Raw genomic sequence first — 19,695 nt, forward strand, 5'->3', positions numbered from 1 at the left:
AAGCACACTATTAGAAACAGAAATACCTAAAACAGAAAAACTGAAAGAGTAAAAGTCAGCACCTCTGAGATGTTGGAACTGGGACTGATATAGGATTAGGCAGAGGAGTCCAGGCTTGTATCATCATTTATGATTTTATTTGACTTTTAAACATATCTCTCAAAGCCATTCCTAGATTCCACCAGAGTTCTTAGTCCCTGAGTTAAGAACTCCAGCTATTAAATCATTCAATTTTAAATCTTTTTTTTTTTTTTTTTTTTGAGAGGAAGTCTTGCTCTCTCACCAGGCTGGAGTGCAGTGGCGCAATCTTGGCTCAATGCAACCTCCACCTCTTGGGTTCAAGCAATTCTTCTGCCTCAGCCTCCAGAGTAGCTGAGACTACAGGCACACACCACCATGCCCCACTAAGTTTTTTTCTATTTTTAGTAGAGATGGTGTTTCACCATATTGGCCAGGCTGGTCTCAAACTCCTGACCTCGTGATCTGCCTGCCTCTGCCTCACAAAGTGCTGGGGTTACAGGTGTGAGCCACCCCGCATGGCTCCATTTTAAATCTTACCTTAATCTGTTAGAATCTGACTTCTGATGGCCTACTCACTTCACCTTGCTACTAGAATTCTCAGCTTTTTCCTCTGTGTGTAATGGTTACTTCAGAAGCAGTTAAAAATAAATTTTATGTCATACAACACCCAACTAGGCTCTTGATCAGAGTGGGGAACAAATTTATAGGGTGTCAGTGTAAACTCCTATCTGACTGTCAGCTTGGCAAACTCCTATCTGATTGGAAAAAGACAACTGTGGCATTTCACACTAGGATATATACAAGGTAATCACCTCAATTCTCACTTTTGCTTACTACATGGGAGGAAAGGTGAAGTCAAATTTGTGGGGGGTAAAAAACTGGCATCAGGCTGTGTAGAAAATGACATCACCAAAATTCTCTAAACCACAGTAACAAAGCTACAAACCAACGAAACTACAGGAACTTTTAATACAAAATTGCCCTGAGGCTTCTGCTTTATGATTAGAAAGTCACAGACATGAAAAATGTTCTTTTAAAAATTGGGGGAGGTCAAGCGCGGTGACTCACACCTGTAATCCCAGCACTGGGAGGCCAAGGCGGGCAGATACCTGAGGTCAGATGTTCAAGACTAGCCTGGCCAACACAGTGAAACCTTCTTTCTACTAAAAATACAGTAACTAGCTGGGCGTGGTGGCACACGCCTGTAGTCTCAGCTACTCAGGAGGTTGAGGCAGAAGAATCGCTTGAACCTGGGAGGCAGAAGATACACTGAGCCAAGATCGCACCACTGCACTTCAGCCTGGGTGACAGAATGAGACTCCATCTCAAAAAACAAAAACAAAAAAAACTCGGGGGATAGGGTCAGTCAGCCACAAAAAGGAAGAAACATGAAGAGTATCAAAAACATTATGCTGGCTAGGGGAAGGATAGCATTAGGAGAAATACCTAATGTAGATGACGGGTTGACGGGTGCAACAAACCAACATGACATGTGTATACCTATATAACAAGCCTACATGTTCTGCACATGTACCCCAGAACTTAAAATTATGCCAAGCAAAAGAAGCTAGACACAAAAGACAGCATAATGTATGAAGTTCCAGAACAGGCAAAACGAATCCATAGTGCCAGAATTTAATTCAGTAGTTGCTTGGAACAGGATATGAGAAAGAACTGACCGCAAAGAGGCAGGGGAGAATCCCGGGGTGATGGTAACACATTCAGGGATATATTCGTTTGCCAAAACTCATTGCATTGCACTTTCAAAATATGTGCATTTTACTGCATGTAAACTATACCCTAATAAAGATGGAAAATGCAGCCACTATGGAAAATAGTATGGAGGTTCCTCAAAACATTTAAAAAATACAACTACGATATGATCCAGTAATCTCACTACAGGGTCTCTATCAGAAGGACTTGAAATCAGTCAAAGAGATATCTGCACTCCCATGATCACTGCAGCCTAAGTGTCCATCAACAGATGAATAAAGAAAATACGGTATAAACACAACGGAATACTATTCAGAATTTAAAAAGAAGGAAATCTGCTCAGGCGCGGTGGCTCACACCTATAATCCCACCACTTACGGAGGCTAAGGTGGGTGGATCACTTGGGCCCAGGGGTTTGAGATCAGCCTGGGCAACCTGCTGAAAACTCATTTCCATAAAAAATACAAAAAATTAGCTGGACATAGTGGCATGCACCTGTGGTCCCAGATACCAGGGAGACCAAGGTGGGAGGATCGCCTGAGCTCAGTAAGTCAAGGCTACAGTGAGCCAACATCGAGGCACTGTACTCCAGCCTGGGAAACAGAGTGAGACCCTGTCTCAAAAAAGAAAAAAAAAAGAAAGAAACTCTTGTCTTTTGCAAGAACATGGATGAACCTGGAGGACATTATGTTAAGTTAAATCAGCCTGACACAGAGAGATGACTATTGCATGATTGTCCTTATATGTAGAATCTAAAAAATTCAAACTCATAGAAGCAGAAAGTAGAGCAGTCATTACCAACGGCTTGGGGTGAGAGGATGGGTTGAGATGTTAATCAAATAATATAATACTTCAGTTAGACAAGAGAAGTTCAAGAAACCCATTGTATAACATGGTGACTACAGTTAATAACAATGTATTGTATGCTTAAGAATGGATGAAAGGGTAGATTCTAAGTATTCCCACCACAAATAACTGACAAGCATGTGAGGTGATGTGCATGTTAATTAGCTTGATTTAGCCATTTAGCCATTACACAATGTCGACATATTTCAAAACACCATGCTGTATACAATATATGTAATTTTTATTTGCCAATTTTTAAAAATTAGAAAATGAAGGTTTTTTTTTTAAATGGGGACGATGAAACAGGGCTATACCTATCAATGAATAATACCATTCAAATCTTAGAAAAGTACCAAATTCCACTGAAACATTTACTTTTCAAAACTCTGTTCTTTTATAAATGTGATGACAGTATTTTCATTTCATTCTATTTAATTTATAAGGATAATTAAGATTGAAAAATTACGTTACTCTGTTTCTTCCTTAAACAAATCTATGAAAAGTCAGCTTATTCAAGTATGACATCAAATCAGGGACAAATTTCCTTTGCTTTCTTAGAGGTTTAGTAACTTTACACTTGCTCATAATCACCTGTTCAGCAATAGCTAAAATTTCACAAAAACTGCAAGTCACCCTAACTAGAGACTATTAGAAAAAGAGAAAAGAAAGAACATAGAGCCCAAGAGGCAATTGTGAATAGAAATATGAGGCAATACAGACAGCAGAGAAGTCAAAATTTCTGCAGCCCTCTCTTGGGAAAGATAAAGCGGGGAGTAAAGCTAACAGGGCCTTTGAATAACACTCCCTTAGCATTTGCAAGAGGAAGACCAGAGACATATATAGTGAGAGGGGCTGATGGACACAGGCCTGGGGAAGTGAATGGAAGGCTGTAACTTTTAAGTCATAAAATCAGAAAAGTACTAAATTTGGGCCAGGAATTACAGGCTCATGCCTGTAATCCCAGAACTTTGGGAGGCCAAGTTGGGCAGATTACCTGAGGTCAGGAGCTCAAGACCAGCCTGGCCAACATGGTAAAACCCCATCTTTACTGAAAAATACAAATATTAGCCAGGCATGGTGGTAGGTGCCTACAATCCCAGCTACTTGGGAGGCTGAGGCAGGAGAATCACGTGAACTTGAGAGGCAGAAGTTGCAGTGAGCAGAGATCACACCATTGCACTCCAGCTTGGGCACCAGACCAAGACTCCATTTCCAAAAAAAAAAAAAGTACTGAATTTGGATCAAGAAAAAGATAAAGAAGGGAAGGAATGCCTCTGAGTATACATATTACCTGTAATAAAATACAATAAATATGCAAACAGCTCATTGAAACTATAGACTAGAAATGTCCTGAAAAGTTCTCTAAGAGCCAAGGGTAGTAAATGAAAATGAATGTGTTGACATTATTTTTAAATTTTAAAAGTATAAAATATGGAGATGTCTTGTTTTTGTTGAATTTTGTTGGCAAAAGTAAATCTACATAAAAGCATTATAATAGGTTTTCTCCTGCCGTAAGAGACCAGCCCAATTTTTTCCATGGAGTCTTATAGAAAGCGCCTAGAAAGAACGAATCTCAGAAATACCATTCATTGTTCTGTTTAAAAGCCTTTTAGAACTACAGATTATTTTTAAACTACCTTCAATCTTTTATTGCCCATGCTTTCTTTCCCTGGGTTTTTTCAGCTGCCATTTTAAGGCCTGAAATTCTGAGAGGCTCCCCTCAACCCTTTCCAATACCTTCCTTTGAGCTACAGAGCCTGAATAAATACAGTACACAAATACACATGCACCTGAACTTAATGGAAAGAAAGATCACCTCATGGTTCCTGCAACGGCATTAATGCCCTCTAGAGTGCTGTACACACTTAAAATTGTATCTCGTTATTACCCACTGTTTAGCAAATCCATTTCTAGAAACCCAAAGGCCTTCGTCCCTTTCTCATACAAGCAGCTAGAATTTTCCATCTTGTATTTGGGCTGTAAATAACTTCCTACCAAACCATGCTGTTCAACTAGGACATTTTTTATATTAAGGCTATTCCTCATTCTAATTCTACCTTTCAAGGTATACTCTCATTTAAAAGCCAAAATTATTTTAGGTACATACTAAATAATGAATGTTTCAATACTCAATGATTAAGCCCGCCCTAACAACTTCACATGAATAATCACGTATAGTTACTTCTCATTATAGCCAAGAAAAATGAGATTCAGAGCTTGATCTAGCACCAATAGGGCAGCCAAAATTGGGATGAAATGTTAAGTGTTTGTGTGCACACCATGACAAAGCCAAGTATCTCCCTTCCACCTATCCTGCTCCAGTGATAAGCATTAGACGATTCTGTATCTTTAAAGAAATCTGAGGTCATCTCATTCACCTAGTACACCATAGAGAAACATACCAATTCATCTGGCCCAAGTCCCCAATTAGTAACAACTCACATCGATCTATTTTGGTGCTGCTGCTATAATAAGCTGCTCATTATTACGAGAGACATTGGCAGAACCTATGGAATCGGAGGTTTTCCAATGCAGTAACATCTCATTTTGAGAAATTTTACAGTGCATTCAAAAGTAATACAAATGCCCAGTTATTCTGCATATTGTCCACATTACTTGACCTGATCAATTGTGCATAGTATCAAGGCTGAGCTAATGAGCCTTCCGTGAGACCTAGTCTCTGTAAAAAATATATATATTTTTTTTAATTATCTAGGCATGGTGGCAAGCGCCTGTAATCCCAGCTACTCAAGAGGCTGAGGCAGGAGGATCCCTTAAGTCCAGGAGTTTGAGGCTGCAAAGAGCTATGATGGCACCACTGCACTCCAGCCCAGACAACAGAGACAGACGGATGGACGGAAGGAGAGAGACAGAGACAGAGAGGGAGGGAGGAAAGAAAGGAAAGGAAGGAAGGAAAAGAAAGAAGTAATTTTTTAAAAAAAAAGCTTCGACTATCAGAAAAGAACGTTAAATCCATGTCAGCTCGTATGTATCCTCAAAAAACATAGAACCTACCAATATAATATAAATCAATGTATAAAAGTAATGTTAAAAAATGCGACGTGTAGGCCAGGCACATTGGCTCACACTTGTAATCCCAGCACTCTGAGAGGCCAGGGAAGGGGATCATTTGAGGCCATGAGTTTGAGACCAACATGGGCAACACAGAGAGAAAAAAAAAAAAATCTGTAAAAGTCTCTGAAAAAAAAAAAAAATCAAAAAATTAGCCAGCCTTGATGGAATGCACCTATGGTCCCAACTATTCAGGAGGCTGCGGCAAGAGGATCACTTGAGCCTGGGAGATTGAGGCTACAGTGATTCATGATGATGCTACTGCACCGCAGCCTGGGTGATGGAGAGAGACCCTGTCTCAAATGGGAAGCAAAAACAGTTCTGTGGTCTCAAGCTTTAAAAGGTGACAATGCACAAATATGAACATCTTCATCTGCCTTGGTTCCCACTGAAATCTATTCCCAGCACAGCAGCTAGAGTGGGCCTTTTAAAATGTTAACCACATCATGTCATGCCTGTGCCCAAAACCTTATAACAATCGTTTTTCCCCTTATACTCAAGAGTTAAAAATCAATGTCTTTCCAGTGACCTACAAGACCCTATGTGACTTCCACCCACCCATCCACACCACACCACACCACATGCCCTAACTCTCTCATCTCTCTCCTGCCATCTCTCCCCATGCCTCATTTTGCTTCAGCCTCGCCAACCACCTTGCTGCTGCTGCTCCAAACCTCCAATCATGCCCCTACCTTAGGACCTGGGCACCTGCTTCCTTTCTTCCTGGAATGTTCTTCCTGACACTCTCCCTAACCTCCTTTAGGTATTGGCTCACATGGGAACTCCGTGAAGCCTTTTCTGTCCAACCCAGCTAAAACAGCAACTCCTAGTCTCCCTTCCTTGCAGGGTGGGGGTGGTGGGAGGGTGGGGGGTGGAGGATGTTGGGGGGGTGTGGGTGTGTGTATAGCACTTCTTACCAACTGCTATACCACACTTTACTTATATATTCATTTCCAGTCTGGAGTCTGTCTCCCCTGATTAGAATGTAAACTCCCTAAGGACAGAAATGTTTGTGTTTTCCTCGCTTCTGTACCCTAAAATCAGAACAATCCTCAGCACAAAACAGACACTCGATACACAGACACTGCGTAAATGTTGTTAAACATCATCTATTTGTTCGTTTGCTATCCTCTCATTTGCACATAAGCTCCATGAGGACAGGAACTGCTGTTTCCCACTTGCGCAGTCCTAGCACCTAAAACATAACCAGCAATGTAGCAGCCACTCAGCAAATACTTGATGCATGAATCCTTATTCATCTGGCAGAGAACAGAAAGAAAATTTCAACTCAGATCTACACATTCTCAGCATCTTGCTGGGCTCTGAGATAACATAGCCCAATTGTTACTGAATCATCCATGTTTTCACTTTTTAAAAAATGCATACCTGTATTTCATATATAATCCAAAGTGCAATTAAAAACCAAAAATGACAGGAAAAGATTAGTGAGAAAACATCAGTGTCTCCTTGGTGATAAGAAATGGACTGTCATGGTACAAAACTGTCAAATTATGCAACAAAAACAAATTCATTTTCATTGTCCCCCAATACTTTTATTTTCACATTAATCAATTATTAAAGGCTCTTTTGAAAAGAGCTTTGACCCTTTCTCTTCCCAATATTGAAGCTAATTCATAACCCAGAATAATATGACATTTACTTTCTTGACAACTATCAGATATAATAAAGTTTTGTTATTTTCTTTTGCTCAAAACTCTGGCATAGTGAAAATGAGGATGGTAAGAAACGTGGCTACTAAAACAAATGTGAAATGATCAAGACAAGGCTCTTTTTCAGTATCAGGCGAACATTCTTTGTTTGCAGCAAAGATGCTATCGACTCAGAGTGATGGGAGGCAAAGCAGAAATCACCGCTGGTTCTTCCCATGAGATTAGGACCAAGTCCTTTCAGTCAACCAGACTAATCAGAAAACACAAATACCATGAGGTCCTTCACCTTTGCTGTGATTACCCGAGGCAAAGCCAGAAGGTCCGCAGCTCTATACGCTCATGGTCTGACCCCTCTTGAGCTTAGAATATTGGGTCAAAATGGACTACAGTTTACTTTAAATCTAGAGCAAGTGATCTATAGCTTTACGTAGTTTCACAGATAAATCCATAGGATGAACTCAGCACTTATAAAGGCAAAGAATTACAGTATTCCTTTCAAAAATACCCGATTATAGCCGGGCGTGGTGGTGTTTGCCCGTAATCCCAGCTACTCAGGAGGCTGAGGCAGGAGAATCGCTTGAAGCCAGGAGGCGGAGGTTGCGGTGAGCCGAGATCATGCTATTGCACCCCAGCCTGGGCAACAAGAGCAAAACTCCGTCTCAAAAAAACAAAAAGAATGCCCAGTTAATTTTAAAATGTAAAGAGGTCAACACATGGCTTCCAAAAAGTTAAGAGCATACTAATTCTGGAACTAGACTCTCTGAAGCTGAAAGTCATATATCATCAGTATTTGAAGAAGCATAATTTATGTATCTGCTTACAAAATCGTAATATAAGGTCTAATGGACAGAAAACAAAACATGAAGATGCCATATGCACAGCTATTTCTGGGCAGATACAGGCCAGGCAGTGTCCTAACCAATCTCATAGCACAGGGCAGCTAATTTTAAACCATGCATCCCTAAGTCCCACAATGGTAGCGGGGGACCAAGCATAAAGCTTTGGACCTCTCACCCCAAAACCAAGTAAGAGGAAAGCATTGCCTCTCTTAATGTTTGATATGCTAGTATTCTGCAAAATACCATAATTTAAAAAAAAAAAAAAAAAAAAGGTTTCTGTTGCTTTAAAAATGCCTGAGAACCAGCAGCAAAGGCTTTAGAATAAGGGAGACCAGAGTTCCAACTCCAAATTCATAGAGAGATAATTAGACATAATCATGCCTTGCAAAGAATCAGTGTTCATAAGCGGTAGCAATCATTGTTATTTATCACAGGCCAGTACTAAAAGGTATTAAAGGAGTGATCTCAAAATACACAACTGAGAACCACATAACTTCAGTGTTACAGTACATAACCCTTATTTGATCAGGTCATCCTCTGGCCAATGACGAAAATACTCCTTACAAATCCATTTTATCCTTTAGGTACTAAAGACATAGTACAGGGAAGGAACAAGGAGGGGTGGGAGAAGAGAGAGACAGACAGAGAGAGAGAGAGAGGGAGAGAGGGAGAGAGAGAGAGAGAGAATGGGGGGGGAGAAGAGGAGGAGGAGGAGAAAAAGGAAGAAAGATAACAAGAATAAAAAATAAGCTGTTCCAAAACATGAAAAGAAAATTACAAAATAAAATTTAATACACACTAGTCACAACTAAAGCATGATATTCAAGAATTTTGGTTTTTAGCCAGGCATGGTGGGTCACACCTATAATCGCAGCACTTTGGGAGACTGAGGCAGGAGGACTGCTTGAGCCCAGGAGTTCAAGGCTTCAGTGAGGCACCACTGCACTCCAGCCTGGGCAACAGAGCAAGGCTCCATTTCTATTTAAAAAAAAAAATTGTTTTCATAAACATTTCATTATATTTTTAAATAATTTGTAGGTTAAATTTTCTTCACAAAAAATACCATGAATCCATAATAATTGCAGACAAATCACAACCAACTTCAGTGTAGGAGATATACCCTCTTATGTGGTTTGGATTCTGATAAAAGGGTATTCAACTGGCTGCCCTGTAATTCATGTAAGTGTAAATAGGTTGGCCATTAAGATTCAGAACAGGCATTGACTCAACAGTCAGAATATTATGCTTTGTTGTTTAGATGTCTGAAGTTCAGGAATAATTGCTAGAATGAGAATGGCGAATACGAGGGCCAGTACGCCTCCTAGTTTGTCAGGGATGGACTGTCAGACACAAGCAAGGGGAGGCCATCACACTGCAGTGAGAAGCAATGGCAGAACCAAGGATAAGACACAGGGGAGAGGAGAAGTCAGCCAAGGATGCCTTCTGTGATCTTTCCCAGCCAGGCTTCCAGATACCTGTAGAAAAGTGGCATTTTGAATCAATTGTTAGGAACCATTAGCCACTATTATGGCTCCTCTCCAAGCTGCAACACCTATACTGACAGGAAGTGCTGCCATCGCCAGACAAGAAGAAAGGAGGAATACCTGCTTTATTTTATTTCGGGAGTTAGTGATGCGCTCTGTGATGCTCTGGTATGTGCGAATGGCTGTCGTCAATTCTGTGTAGTGCTGCACGATCAATTCATCCAGGTCACGGTCACATTTCTCGTAGGCTTCTTCAAGGCGGCCCTTCTCATTTTCCCTGTCTTCGACATCGTCACTAGTAGACAGAGTCCTGGTGAAGGCAGAGAGTAGATCAAGCTGAGTAAACTTAAAGTAAAATGCAAAAGAAAGCTGACTTAGTCCAGATGCTAGCACATTCATCTTACTAAATGGGAAATGAAATAAGCCACCAACAGAAAACACAAAACTTCCTCCACAGTAAATTCCAATAGCCCATCTAAGTGGATTTGTTGTTGCCTATCCAAGGGGCCCTTCTTGTCACCTGTGTCATGGGCACTAGAACTGATTTTAATCAGACAGTGGGCAGGCATGAACTGTTCAAGAGACTGGGTAACTCTTGATTTGAGTGAATTGCTGTAATTCCTAATAATTCCATTCTCCTTATCAGTGACAAGTCCGGTCAATGAGATAGACCTAAGGAAGTACTAGGAACAATTTTCTGCAAGAATAATAACAAGAAAAGGTCCCTTTCCCAACCCTAGATATCACTGTACAAAGGTAAGATACTCAAGACACTTCAGCCATGTTACAACCACGGAAGGAAAAGCCAAGAGGAATGCCAAGCTACCACTATGTCCTTGGCCACCAAAGCAGCCAGCCCTGCAGCTGCCTTGCCTCACTCAGGACTTCTTAGGGGAGATAATAAATATCCATTGCTCTTCTTTCATACATAGCTGAAAGCACAGTAACTGATAAATACACTGAGGAAGCACCTTCCAAACAGCTCATCTGAATGACCTGAATTTGGTAGGGAGCCCCCAGCAATCTGGAAATAAGGTCATATTAATTCTAAAATCTCTTACAACAGCAGTCATCCAAGCTATCCTACAGGACGGTTCCTGCACTCACTCGTCTTCAAACAGCACTAACAAGATTGATATGAATCAACAATAAGCAGGGAATGAGATAGATATACTTATTAAAAATATTTCAATAACTTCGTTTGATACGTGGACCACAGATCTTTGTTTCCTCTACTATCTTTCTCAGATAATTTTTTTTAATTTAGTATTGTAATCAGTAACAAAGGAACCTTTTCCTCTTATCTGTTGGCTGTGGTAATTTAGAGTTTCATTAAATTCCCTCAGATTTGCCAGCTTATACATTCAGCCTAGTTTATTTCATTTATCTTTTTTAATTTAGGGAGGGGGATATTTTAGGTTCTATGACGGATGCCATCAATTATAAGTCCATCATTAGAACTGCTTTCAGAGACGGTCTGTCAGCAAATCAATCACATATCCCCTTCTAGATATTTGCAGGCAAAACACTGTACAACAATCTGCTCTGAACTGTCATTTAGAGCAAACGATCTTAACTCATGAGCAACGCAATATATAAAACTTCTTTTCCAATTTATAGGGAAATTCAAGGCAGCCTCTGACTTCAATCTAATCTCCAAAAAGAATTTTACAATTATTTTTGTTAGGTGTTAGGGATGCTAAAAGATCAGCTATATCATGAATAGGGGTCGGGGAGGGCAGGAACAAAGGTAATGGAGGGAAAGGCAAAAGCCACTAAGGACAGCGTGGGATGCTCGGGAAAGCAACACTACTGGATACCGCAAGACTTGATTTAAAGCTTTTACATGAGAGATCCCGTTTCCTCATCTACAAACTGGTGCCCCTAAACCAGACTACTTCCAAAGTTTCTTGCAGGTACAGAATACCACCCAAGTGCTGGACTATTAGAGTAAATCAGAATGGGGAATGTAAGCGAAACTGGGCTTCAAAGATAGAGCTACCAAGATTACTTGCAATATTTGGGTACAGAGCAGCTTAGCATGTATCATGTCTTCTTCTTGTTTCAATGATACACAACTTTGCTCTTTAAATCTGAAAACTTCCAGGCTGTTAATCTAAAGTAAAGTACAATCAAAAAATGCCTTCAATTTATCAACTGTCCCAAAGGTAAGAGTTCCTAGCTGTTTAACTCTATTATTTCCCCTTGTAACAGCAGTCACGGAATTGTCAAAGCTATACTACATCAGTTTGCCATCTTCACAAGGCTTTTCATGATTTCCGCTCCACTACCATTTGTGAAAAAAATATGCCAAACATTTCACATTGTTTACCTTAACTAGTTAGAATTACCATTAAGGAAAATGTCAGGCCCAGAGAGGCCACCTTCGCTGGCATCAGCTGTCACTGTTAACACATTACTGGATCATTAGGAGTTATTTAGGGAATAGAAAGGGTTACTAAAATGAAGATTAGAGAGTAAATTGGGTCTACAGGGGGTTCTGGCTCCTACTTTCCTTTTTTCAAGAAAATATTTATATAAGAAATTTCCTGGGGCAGGTCTGTCCCACATTCGAAATGTATCCTCTTGATGTAAACTGGGATGAGTAACATTTTGTCTTTAGTGAAAAGTAATTACAGTATAGAACTCAGAGGGCAAAACGGTAAAAGCTTTTTTTTTTTTTAATTAGAGAAAAGGAAGGCAGTAAGGATAATAAAAATAATAATAGTCTCTAATATTTAGAGAGGCTTACTAGCTGCCAGCAGCCAGCTGTGTTGCACATTTTATAGAATGTATGTTTAATCCTCCTAACAGGCCTTTGGAGTAAGTCCTGTTATTATTCCCTCCCCTCTTTTTACCGATGAAACAGCTGAGATTTGAAGAGGTTAAATTAATTTGCACCACATCACACAACGAAGGTTAGGAATAGTATAGGGATTTAAAACTCAGGTTGGTCTGCTTTCAGACTGCGCTCCTAACAGCTACAGAGAGGGGCCTCTTCAGGCAGAGTAAAGCTGCCTGGGTTAGAATCGTGGCTCCACCATATTGACTACTCATGACCTTGGTAATGGCATCTTATTCTGCTCATCTACGAAGTGGAAATACTATGATACCTTCCACATAGGGTTGTTAGTGAGAATTAAATGAGATCAAACAAAGCCTGGTATGACAAATGCTGGTTGTCATCATTAGCTATTATTGCTCTTGTAGTAACAGTAGTAATAGCAGCAGCAAAGGCAATAGCGTTTTTCCATAATATAATAAAAAGTACGTCTTCTGAAGACAAAAGTTAAAACCCCACCATCCCCAAATACTAGATAACTTAACTCTGGCCATTAGGTTTAAATTCTCTGATTCTCACTTTACCCCTCCTTCATGTCAAGAATGGTGAAGGCTGAGATTTTATCCTACTCGCAAGCTAAGAGAGTATGCCACAGTTTCACAGATGCTGGCAGGAGAAACAAAACTCCTGGAGCTCCTAAACTCCTCAAGACTTGATCACACACATTTCATCTTGAATTTTAACTCCCACAGTTCCCACACACTGTGGGAGCAACTCAGTAGGAGGTGATTGAAATATGGGTGTGGGTCTCCCCTGCACTGCACTTTTCTCTTGATAGTGAATGGGTCTCATGAGATCTGATGGTTTTTAAAGGGGGAGTTTCCCTGCACAAGCTCTCTTCTCTTGTCTGCTGCCACACGAGATGTTCCTTTTACCTTCTGCCATGAGTATGAGACCTCAGCAAATCACAGCACAGCAAGTGGAGTAAGTACAGCATGTTCAACTCAGTTCCGCGTGCCCCCATGTCCCACCAGGGTTAGGCAGATGGGCCCAAAGAGAAGCCTGCACACAAAGGCAGCTCCTGGAGAAGAACCCTGAGCTCAGAAAACTGAATCTAAGCTCAGAGACTGGACTGGAAACACTCCTGCCCCTTGTTCTGAAGGGAGAGACTATCTCTGTCTTCCAAAGCTGTTTGCTAAACAAATGTCCTTGGCAAGATAATCTAAAACAAAGGGCAATTGGTGCTTGGCTCACGAGAACTTCAGAAGCGCAAGAGACCTGAAATAAAGTCATTGGGTTCCTTCAAGGATTGAATGCATGGTGCCAAGCAACAGTAGGCAGTGAATATTCATTTCCAAGCTCTGTTTTCTTTTCTGCAATATGAGACCAGAAATACAATGTCTCGGACAATAAATATTTGTTTGAGATAAAGATTCAATAAAAATGAATAAATCATAGACCATAAAAGCATGAAAGAGCTGACTAATTCTAGGAGAAAGTTCTCATGCATGCTAGCAAATCCCAGCAAATTTCAGTGTGGGATTATCACTAGACCCTTAACCTGAACAGACAGCAGGGCAGAAGAGAACACTTGTCATTGAGCTCACCCCGCCAGTCAAGTCATGAACTTCTCTTCAGCCTTCTAAGCTTCTGTGCAATGCAGAGCTCTATCAGCTCACAAATCAATTCACTGCAATTTTGAACAGCTCTGCTTATTATAAAGCCTTCTGTTAAAATAAAATAAAATCAGCCTCTTTATAATTTCTACCTATTGATCCTAGTCCCATCTTTTTCTGTAATATAAAAAATGTCTATTCTTTCTTCCATACAATTTCCCTTTAAATGGTAAAGGACTCTCAATAGTTCTTTCTTGGGTTAAACACCTCCAATTTCTTCAACTGTTTCTTCCACATCATGACTTCCAGCAGCCCACCACCCTTCTCGCTTTCCTCTGAAGTCACCTCAAAAACAGGTAACACTCACATTGAACTTACTATGTGCCAGGCATTAATCTAAGTGGCTTACACATAATAATTCATGTATTCAAACCAACCTTATGAGGTAGGTACCTGTATTAGTCTGATTTCGTGCTGCTGATAAAAACATACCTGAGGGGGGCAATTTACAAAAGAATGAGGTTTACTGGACTGACAATTCCATGTGGCTGGGAAGGTCTCATAATCATGGCAGAAGGTAAAAGGAACATCTCATGTGGCAGCAGACAAGAGAAGAGAGCTTGTGCAGGGAAACTCCCCCTTTTAAAACCATCAGATCTCATGAGACCCATTCACTCTCAAGAGAAAAGTGCAGTGCAGGAGAGACCCACACCCATATTTCAATCACCTCCTACTGAGTTGCTCCCACAACATGTGGGAACTGTGGGAGTTAAGATTCAAGATGAAATGTGGATCTAGGCAAACTGTATCAGTACCATACTTTGTAGAAATAAAGAGACTGAGGTTTTTTTATTCAAGGCACAGTCTTTAAGGAGCAGAGACTGACCTCAAAACTGGGCCGTACGACTCTTCTTGGCTTCACTAATCCACCTCTCAGATGTGCTCAGAAATGAATACAACATACTTCCAAATGGAAAGAGGTTTTATGCTGCACAACATGAACACTCTATTTCTAATAATTTAGCCTAAAACCACATTGCATTTTTTAAAATATAGTACAAAAATTATCTGAGATGCCTTTGACAGTAAGTGCTGACACGTCAGCTCTCACTCATCCTCTACTTGTCAAATTTTAAAACTAAATGCAGAAACTTACATGCATCCTTGTGTCCTACATGTTTGGAAAGGAAAGTGAAAGTGAGCACAAACTACTGAGGGTCTACAATACACCAGGCAATACAGTGGTTATTTTGCATAACTAATCTAAGACAATACTCAAAGCAGTCTAGTATAGTAAAATATTATCACCAGCCTTTTTACAGATGAGGAATCAGAGGCTCAGAGAGGTAAAGTAACTTATACAAATGCACACAGTTAATATCAGAGTTGAAATTAAAGCTCTGAAATCCATGCTCTTTCTACTACACGTTACAAAATCCTATCTTTCCTGCCTTCAACTGCGGAGCTGCAGGACTGTACTCTCATCAAGCCACAGTTCATATGTAAAGAGTACAGCAGACAGCTAGAGATGAAAAGAGAGCACCAAGCAGCTTTTTCAGTAATAACAGTCTTGAGTCTGGACAAGATTCAAAAGTATGAGCTAAATAAAAGACATGATCAAAGGATAAATGGTATAACATTGCCAACCCAAGATGTATTCAAGTTATTGAATCACTCTAGATTTTTTTTCCATTCCCATCGCAAAAACGATTATGACTTAAAAACTATTGTCAAGTTCATGGAGGAACATAAAAGAATAAACTAGATTCCAGTTAAGCTGGACACAAAGACATTTCTGGATCATTAAGAATTTTTCACTAAGACAGCTCTGGTATTTTGCATGATGAATTACATCTTAACCATGACTAATTAATCCCCAGGAAAGAATTTATTTATGTAAAGGGCTAAAAGGACCACGGTAACATGTTAAGTTACTGTTAACAGCATCTAGTAGGAACAAATACTTTTCAGAGTTCTAGTGGATTCACAATCATGAGCTCCAAGTGAGTCCCATAAACAAGCATTAAAACCCGGAGTAAATAATTAGAGATCTAAAACTGAATTTGTCTGTTTCCTGTTTTCATACTAGCTTCTGCATTTCAGTGTAATCGATCAAATGTTTTGAAAGGAAAATAACCAGTCACCATCACTGGTCCCTTCTGTGGAGCAATTTTGCTTTCACTTTGGACTTAATAGAGTAATGGAGTCCAGATAGGAGAAAATACATAAAAGTCAGTATTATTCTTAAAGACAAAAGAAAGATCAAATAAAGAAAAAAGCACATCTGTGAAAATAGGGTCAGTCACCAAAGTAACTCATCACCCGAGTGGAATAAAAGGATGTAAAAGGAAAAACCCAAATCTAGAATACTACCATTAGGAATACACCAGAAAAGTCTCTTACTACCTCATCAAGTACGTCAAACAAGAGCCATCTGCATACACATGAAAGGAACACAGGTTCTGGAATTGTTTAAAAACCCAGATTCAAATAGAGCTCTGCAACTTTCAAGTTGTCTGACCTTCAGTAAGTAACTTAACTTTTTCTGCGTCTGTTTTTTTCTTTATAAAACAGGTTAGATAATAAGAATACCTGCCTCACCAGGATGTTTTAAGGACTAGAGAAATATGTGAATGTGTTTTGAAAATATAAAGTGTGACAGAAGTGTTGGCTGATATATTATCAGGAACAAAATAAATAATCAATCACAACACTGTTAGCCCAAATCCCCTAAAGCTTACCCCTTTCTAATGTTCCTGAGGATATTTATTTCTGAGCTGAGATCAGATCTTTTCTTTATATTCTTACAGTGCTTGGTACATTAAGTGCTTAGTAAAAGCTAAGTAATGAGCAGCAGTGCGATGAAGGATCTGGAGAGGTCATGGAGGACGGTTCTCAGTCTTAAGAAACAATTGTAACTAAATTGTCTCACATGAAATGCAAGCACAAAAATCTGCAGAAAAGAACAAATAACAGTTACTCGTGACCCTATTTAATTCACTTATTCATTCAACAAATATTCACTAAGTATCTATTACTTACGAGGCACCGTTCTAAGGGGCCAGAGATACATACAGCAATGAACAAAATCAATCCCTCCTTCATGAAGCTTATATTCTAGTGAGGGGAGCTGGGAAGCAGCAGCTACACAAAAGCCACAGCAGGCAAGGAGGAAGGAGACTACTTCACATAAGGAGGCCAGAGAGAGCCTCTCTGATAAACATGGCACTGGAATACAGCTTACTAGGAAGTGAGAGAGATCTAAAGCTGGGAAGCTGATTCCAGAGAGAACAGACCTTGAAACAGGTGTGTTTAGCCTGCTCAAGGAACATGAGGGATGGGAAGGAGGTCAATGTGGCTTTAGAGACTTGAGGAAGAGTGACAGTGATAGGAAATGAATCAAGGAGAAAACTGGGAGCCAGACCAGGCACAACTTTGTGGGCTTCTACTCTGAGTGTCCTATGAAGCTAGTTGGGGGTGAGCACCCAGCCAAAAACTGAAAACTTTTCAACTCTGTATTTAAGGGTGATACTGAGTAACAAGATCTACATTCAAGTTTCATTTTACTTATATCCCATCTCTTCCCCCAAAAGATGTGAGATGGTTTGTAAAAGAATACAAATAATAAAAAGTCAAATGCAAAGGAGAAAGTGGGACTAAAAAGATGCAGGGCTAAACACCACCAAACAAATGTAAAACACAACTATGCAGATCATATGGGCAAGCACAGTTAATAAGAAGTGAGCCCCCAAATTAAATCTGAGCTTCCTAGAAGCCCAGACAAAAGGAGACACATCAGATGATATAACTCGCATTCTCAAAAATAGGGACTCCAGTTCCTCTAAGGAAGTAAATTTTAAACTAGTCCTAAATTCTAAAAGACATCTTTCACTTAAAAAACACAGAAGACCTAATATAGTAAAATATGTCCTTAACAATCTTCTGAAACATGGCCAATTCTTATAAGTTCCTTCAAGAACATAACATTAAAACTCAACTCAGGTCGAGATTTTGACTGAACATAGCCCAAGTATAAAGTTTTCCAACAATTTATTTTAATTTAAGGCTAGAATTTAGGGAAATACAGGACTAAATAGATCAAATTATGTTTTATTAACTTTAATACTATAAGCCAGAAATGCATGCAGTAAGATTAATAAGCAATTGTGAAAAATTAACAGCTTGACCAGGGCTCTTGCCTGAGCTTCAAGACTACCTGTAGGTGATGACAGACTGTCACTCTAGGAGCGGTTTAGGATATTTTATCAAAGTAATAAGAGTTCCCAGGGTACCACCTGTTATGAACTGAACTGTGTCCCTCCGAAATTCAAATGTTGAATCCCTGACTCTCACTGTTACTGTATTTGGATACGCTGCCTACAAAGAAGGTAATAAAGGTTAAGTGAGGTCATAAGGGTGAGCCTTAATCCAAAAAGACTGACATCCTTAGAAGAAAGGAAGAGGAAGGAGAAGCCCTCTCCACACACTTACACAGCAAAGGCCATGTGACAGCAGAACAAAGAAGCCATTTACAAGCAGGGCAAGAGGCTTCCCTAGAAACCAGCCCTGATGAGCTGATCTTGATCCTGAACTTGTGGCCTCCAGAACTGTGAGAAAATACATGTCTATTGGTTTAGCCACCCAGTTTTTGGTGCTTTGTTATGGCAGCCCAAGCAGACTAATACACCACACTTTAAAACACAGGCAGTGTTATTTTGGTTGGTTAATGTCTCAAGATAGACGTTATCAGTCACTCTCCTTAGTCATAAGCAACACAAGACTCTTGGCAAATCCACAAGAATTAGCTGCCTAATACAGCCCCGGATAACTAAACTAATTAACCGGCTATAAGAAATATTTAATGTAATACACCTGAATTTTGGCGACACCTGCAGAATAATTAGCATTAAGTCATGCCATCTGAAAACAGTTAATGGGCTTAATTGTCTACTAAGGACATTACTTGTTGGCATCCAGTGACCTCTCCTCCAGGAATAATAAAGATTAACAAAACAATTAATGGAAATCCCTTCAAGCAACTCAGAAAAACTAATTACAAGTAGAGCCTCACATATCCAAAAATCACTTATCAGGAAGCAACAGCTCTATAGAGCACATCTACAGTTAAGAATCAAATCTCCACAGTGACCCCTCCCATTCTTAAAAGTACTCAAAATGGGCACCTAACTGGATCAACTATGTCACTGAATCCCTGCCTTTTCTACTCACCAAGCACCTGAACTGCCCAATCAGCACTACCAACTCTCTTGTTGGGGCAATTCCAATGAGATTTGATTTTTTTTTTTTTTTTTTTTTGGAGACAGTCTAGCTCTGTCGCTCAGGCTAGAGCGCAGTGGCGCAACCTTAGCCCAAATGAAATGTCTTAAACTGCATAATGGAAAGAGTACTAGAGAGGGAGTCATCCTGATTTATTTACAAAATATTCTAAGACATTATCATAAGGCAAAAACTAAGTATAAACTTTCAACAAATGCTGAAGACTAGTTTCAGAACCTCACTCCAAGATGGAAAAAAAAAAAATATTAGCTTACTGATCTTTCCAGAACATAGTATTCCTGTTGCTACTGATCCCAATGCAAGAAAAAATGTCTCCAGCTGATGTGATTCTTTACAACATAAAACCTCACTCCA

General features: G+C 39.8%; 1 protein-coding gene across 1 annotated transcript in view; it reads right to left on the reverse strand.

Annotated features, from left to right (window-relative positions):
• EXOC4 (exocyst complex component 4) overlaps window positions 1-19,695 on the reverse strand; it is a 797,583-nt gene that overhangs the window by 765,029 nt on the left and 12,859 nt on the right. Inside the window, exon 2 of the mRNA XM_003920983.4 lies at window positions 9,766-9,955. Coding sequence (XP_003921032.1) covers window positions 9,766-9,955 — 190 coding nt within the window. The remainder of the gene's footprint in view (window positions 1-9,765; window positions 9,956-19,695) is intronic.

The sequence above is a fragment of the Saimiri boliviensis genome, chromosome 10, assembly GCF_048565385.1.
Source record: "Saimiri boliviensis isolate mSaiBol1 chromosome 10, mSaiBol1.pri, whole genome shotgun sequence".
NCBI lineage: Eukaryota > Metazoa > Chordata > Mammalia > Primates > Cebidae > Saimiri > Saimiri boliviensis.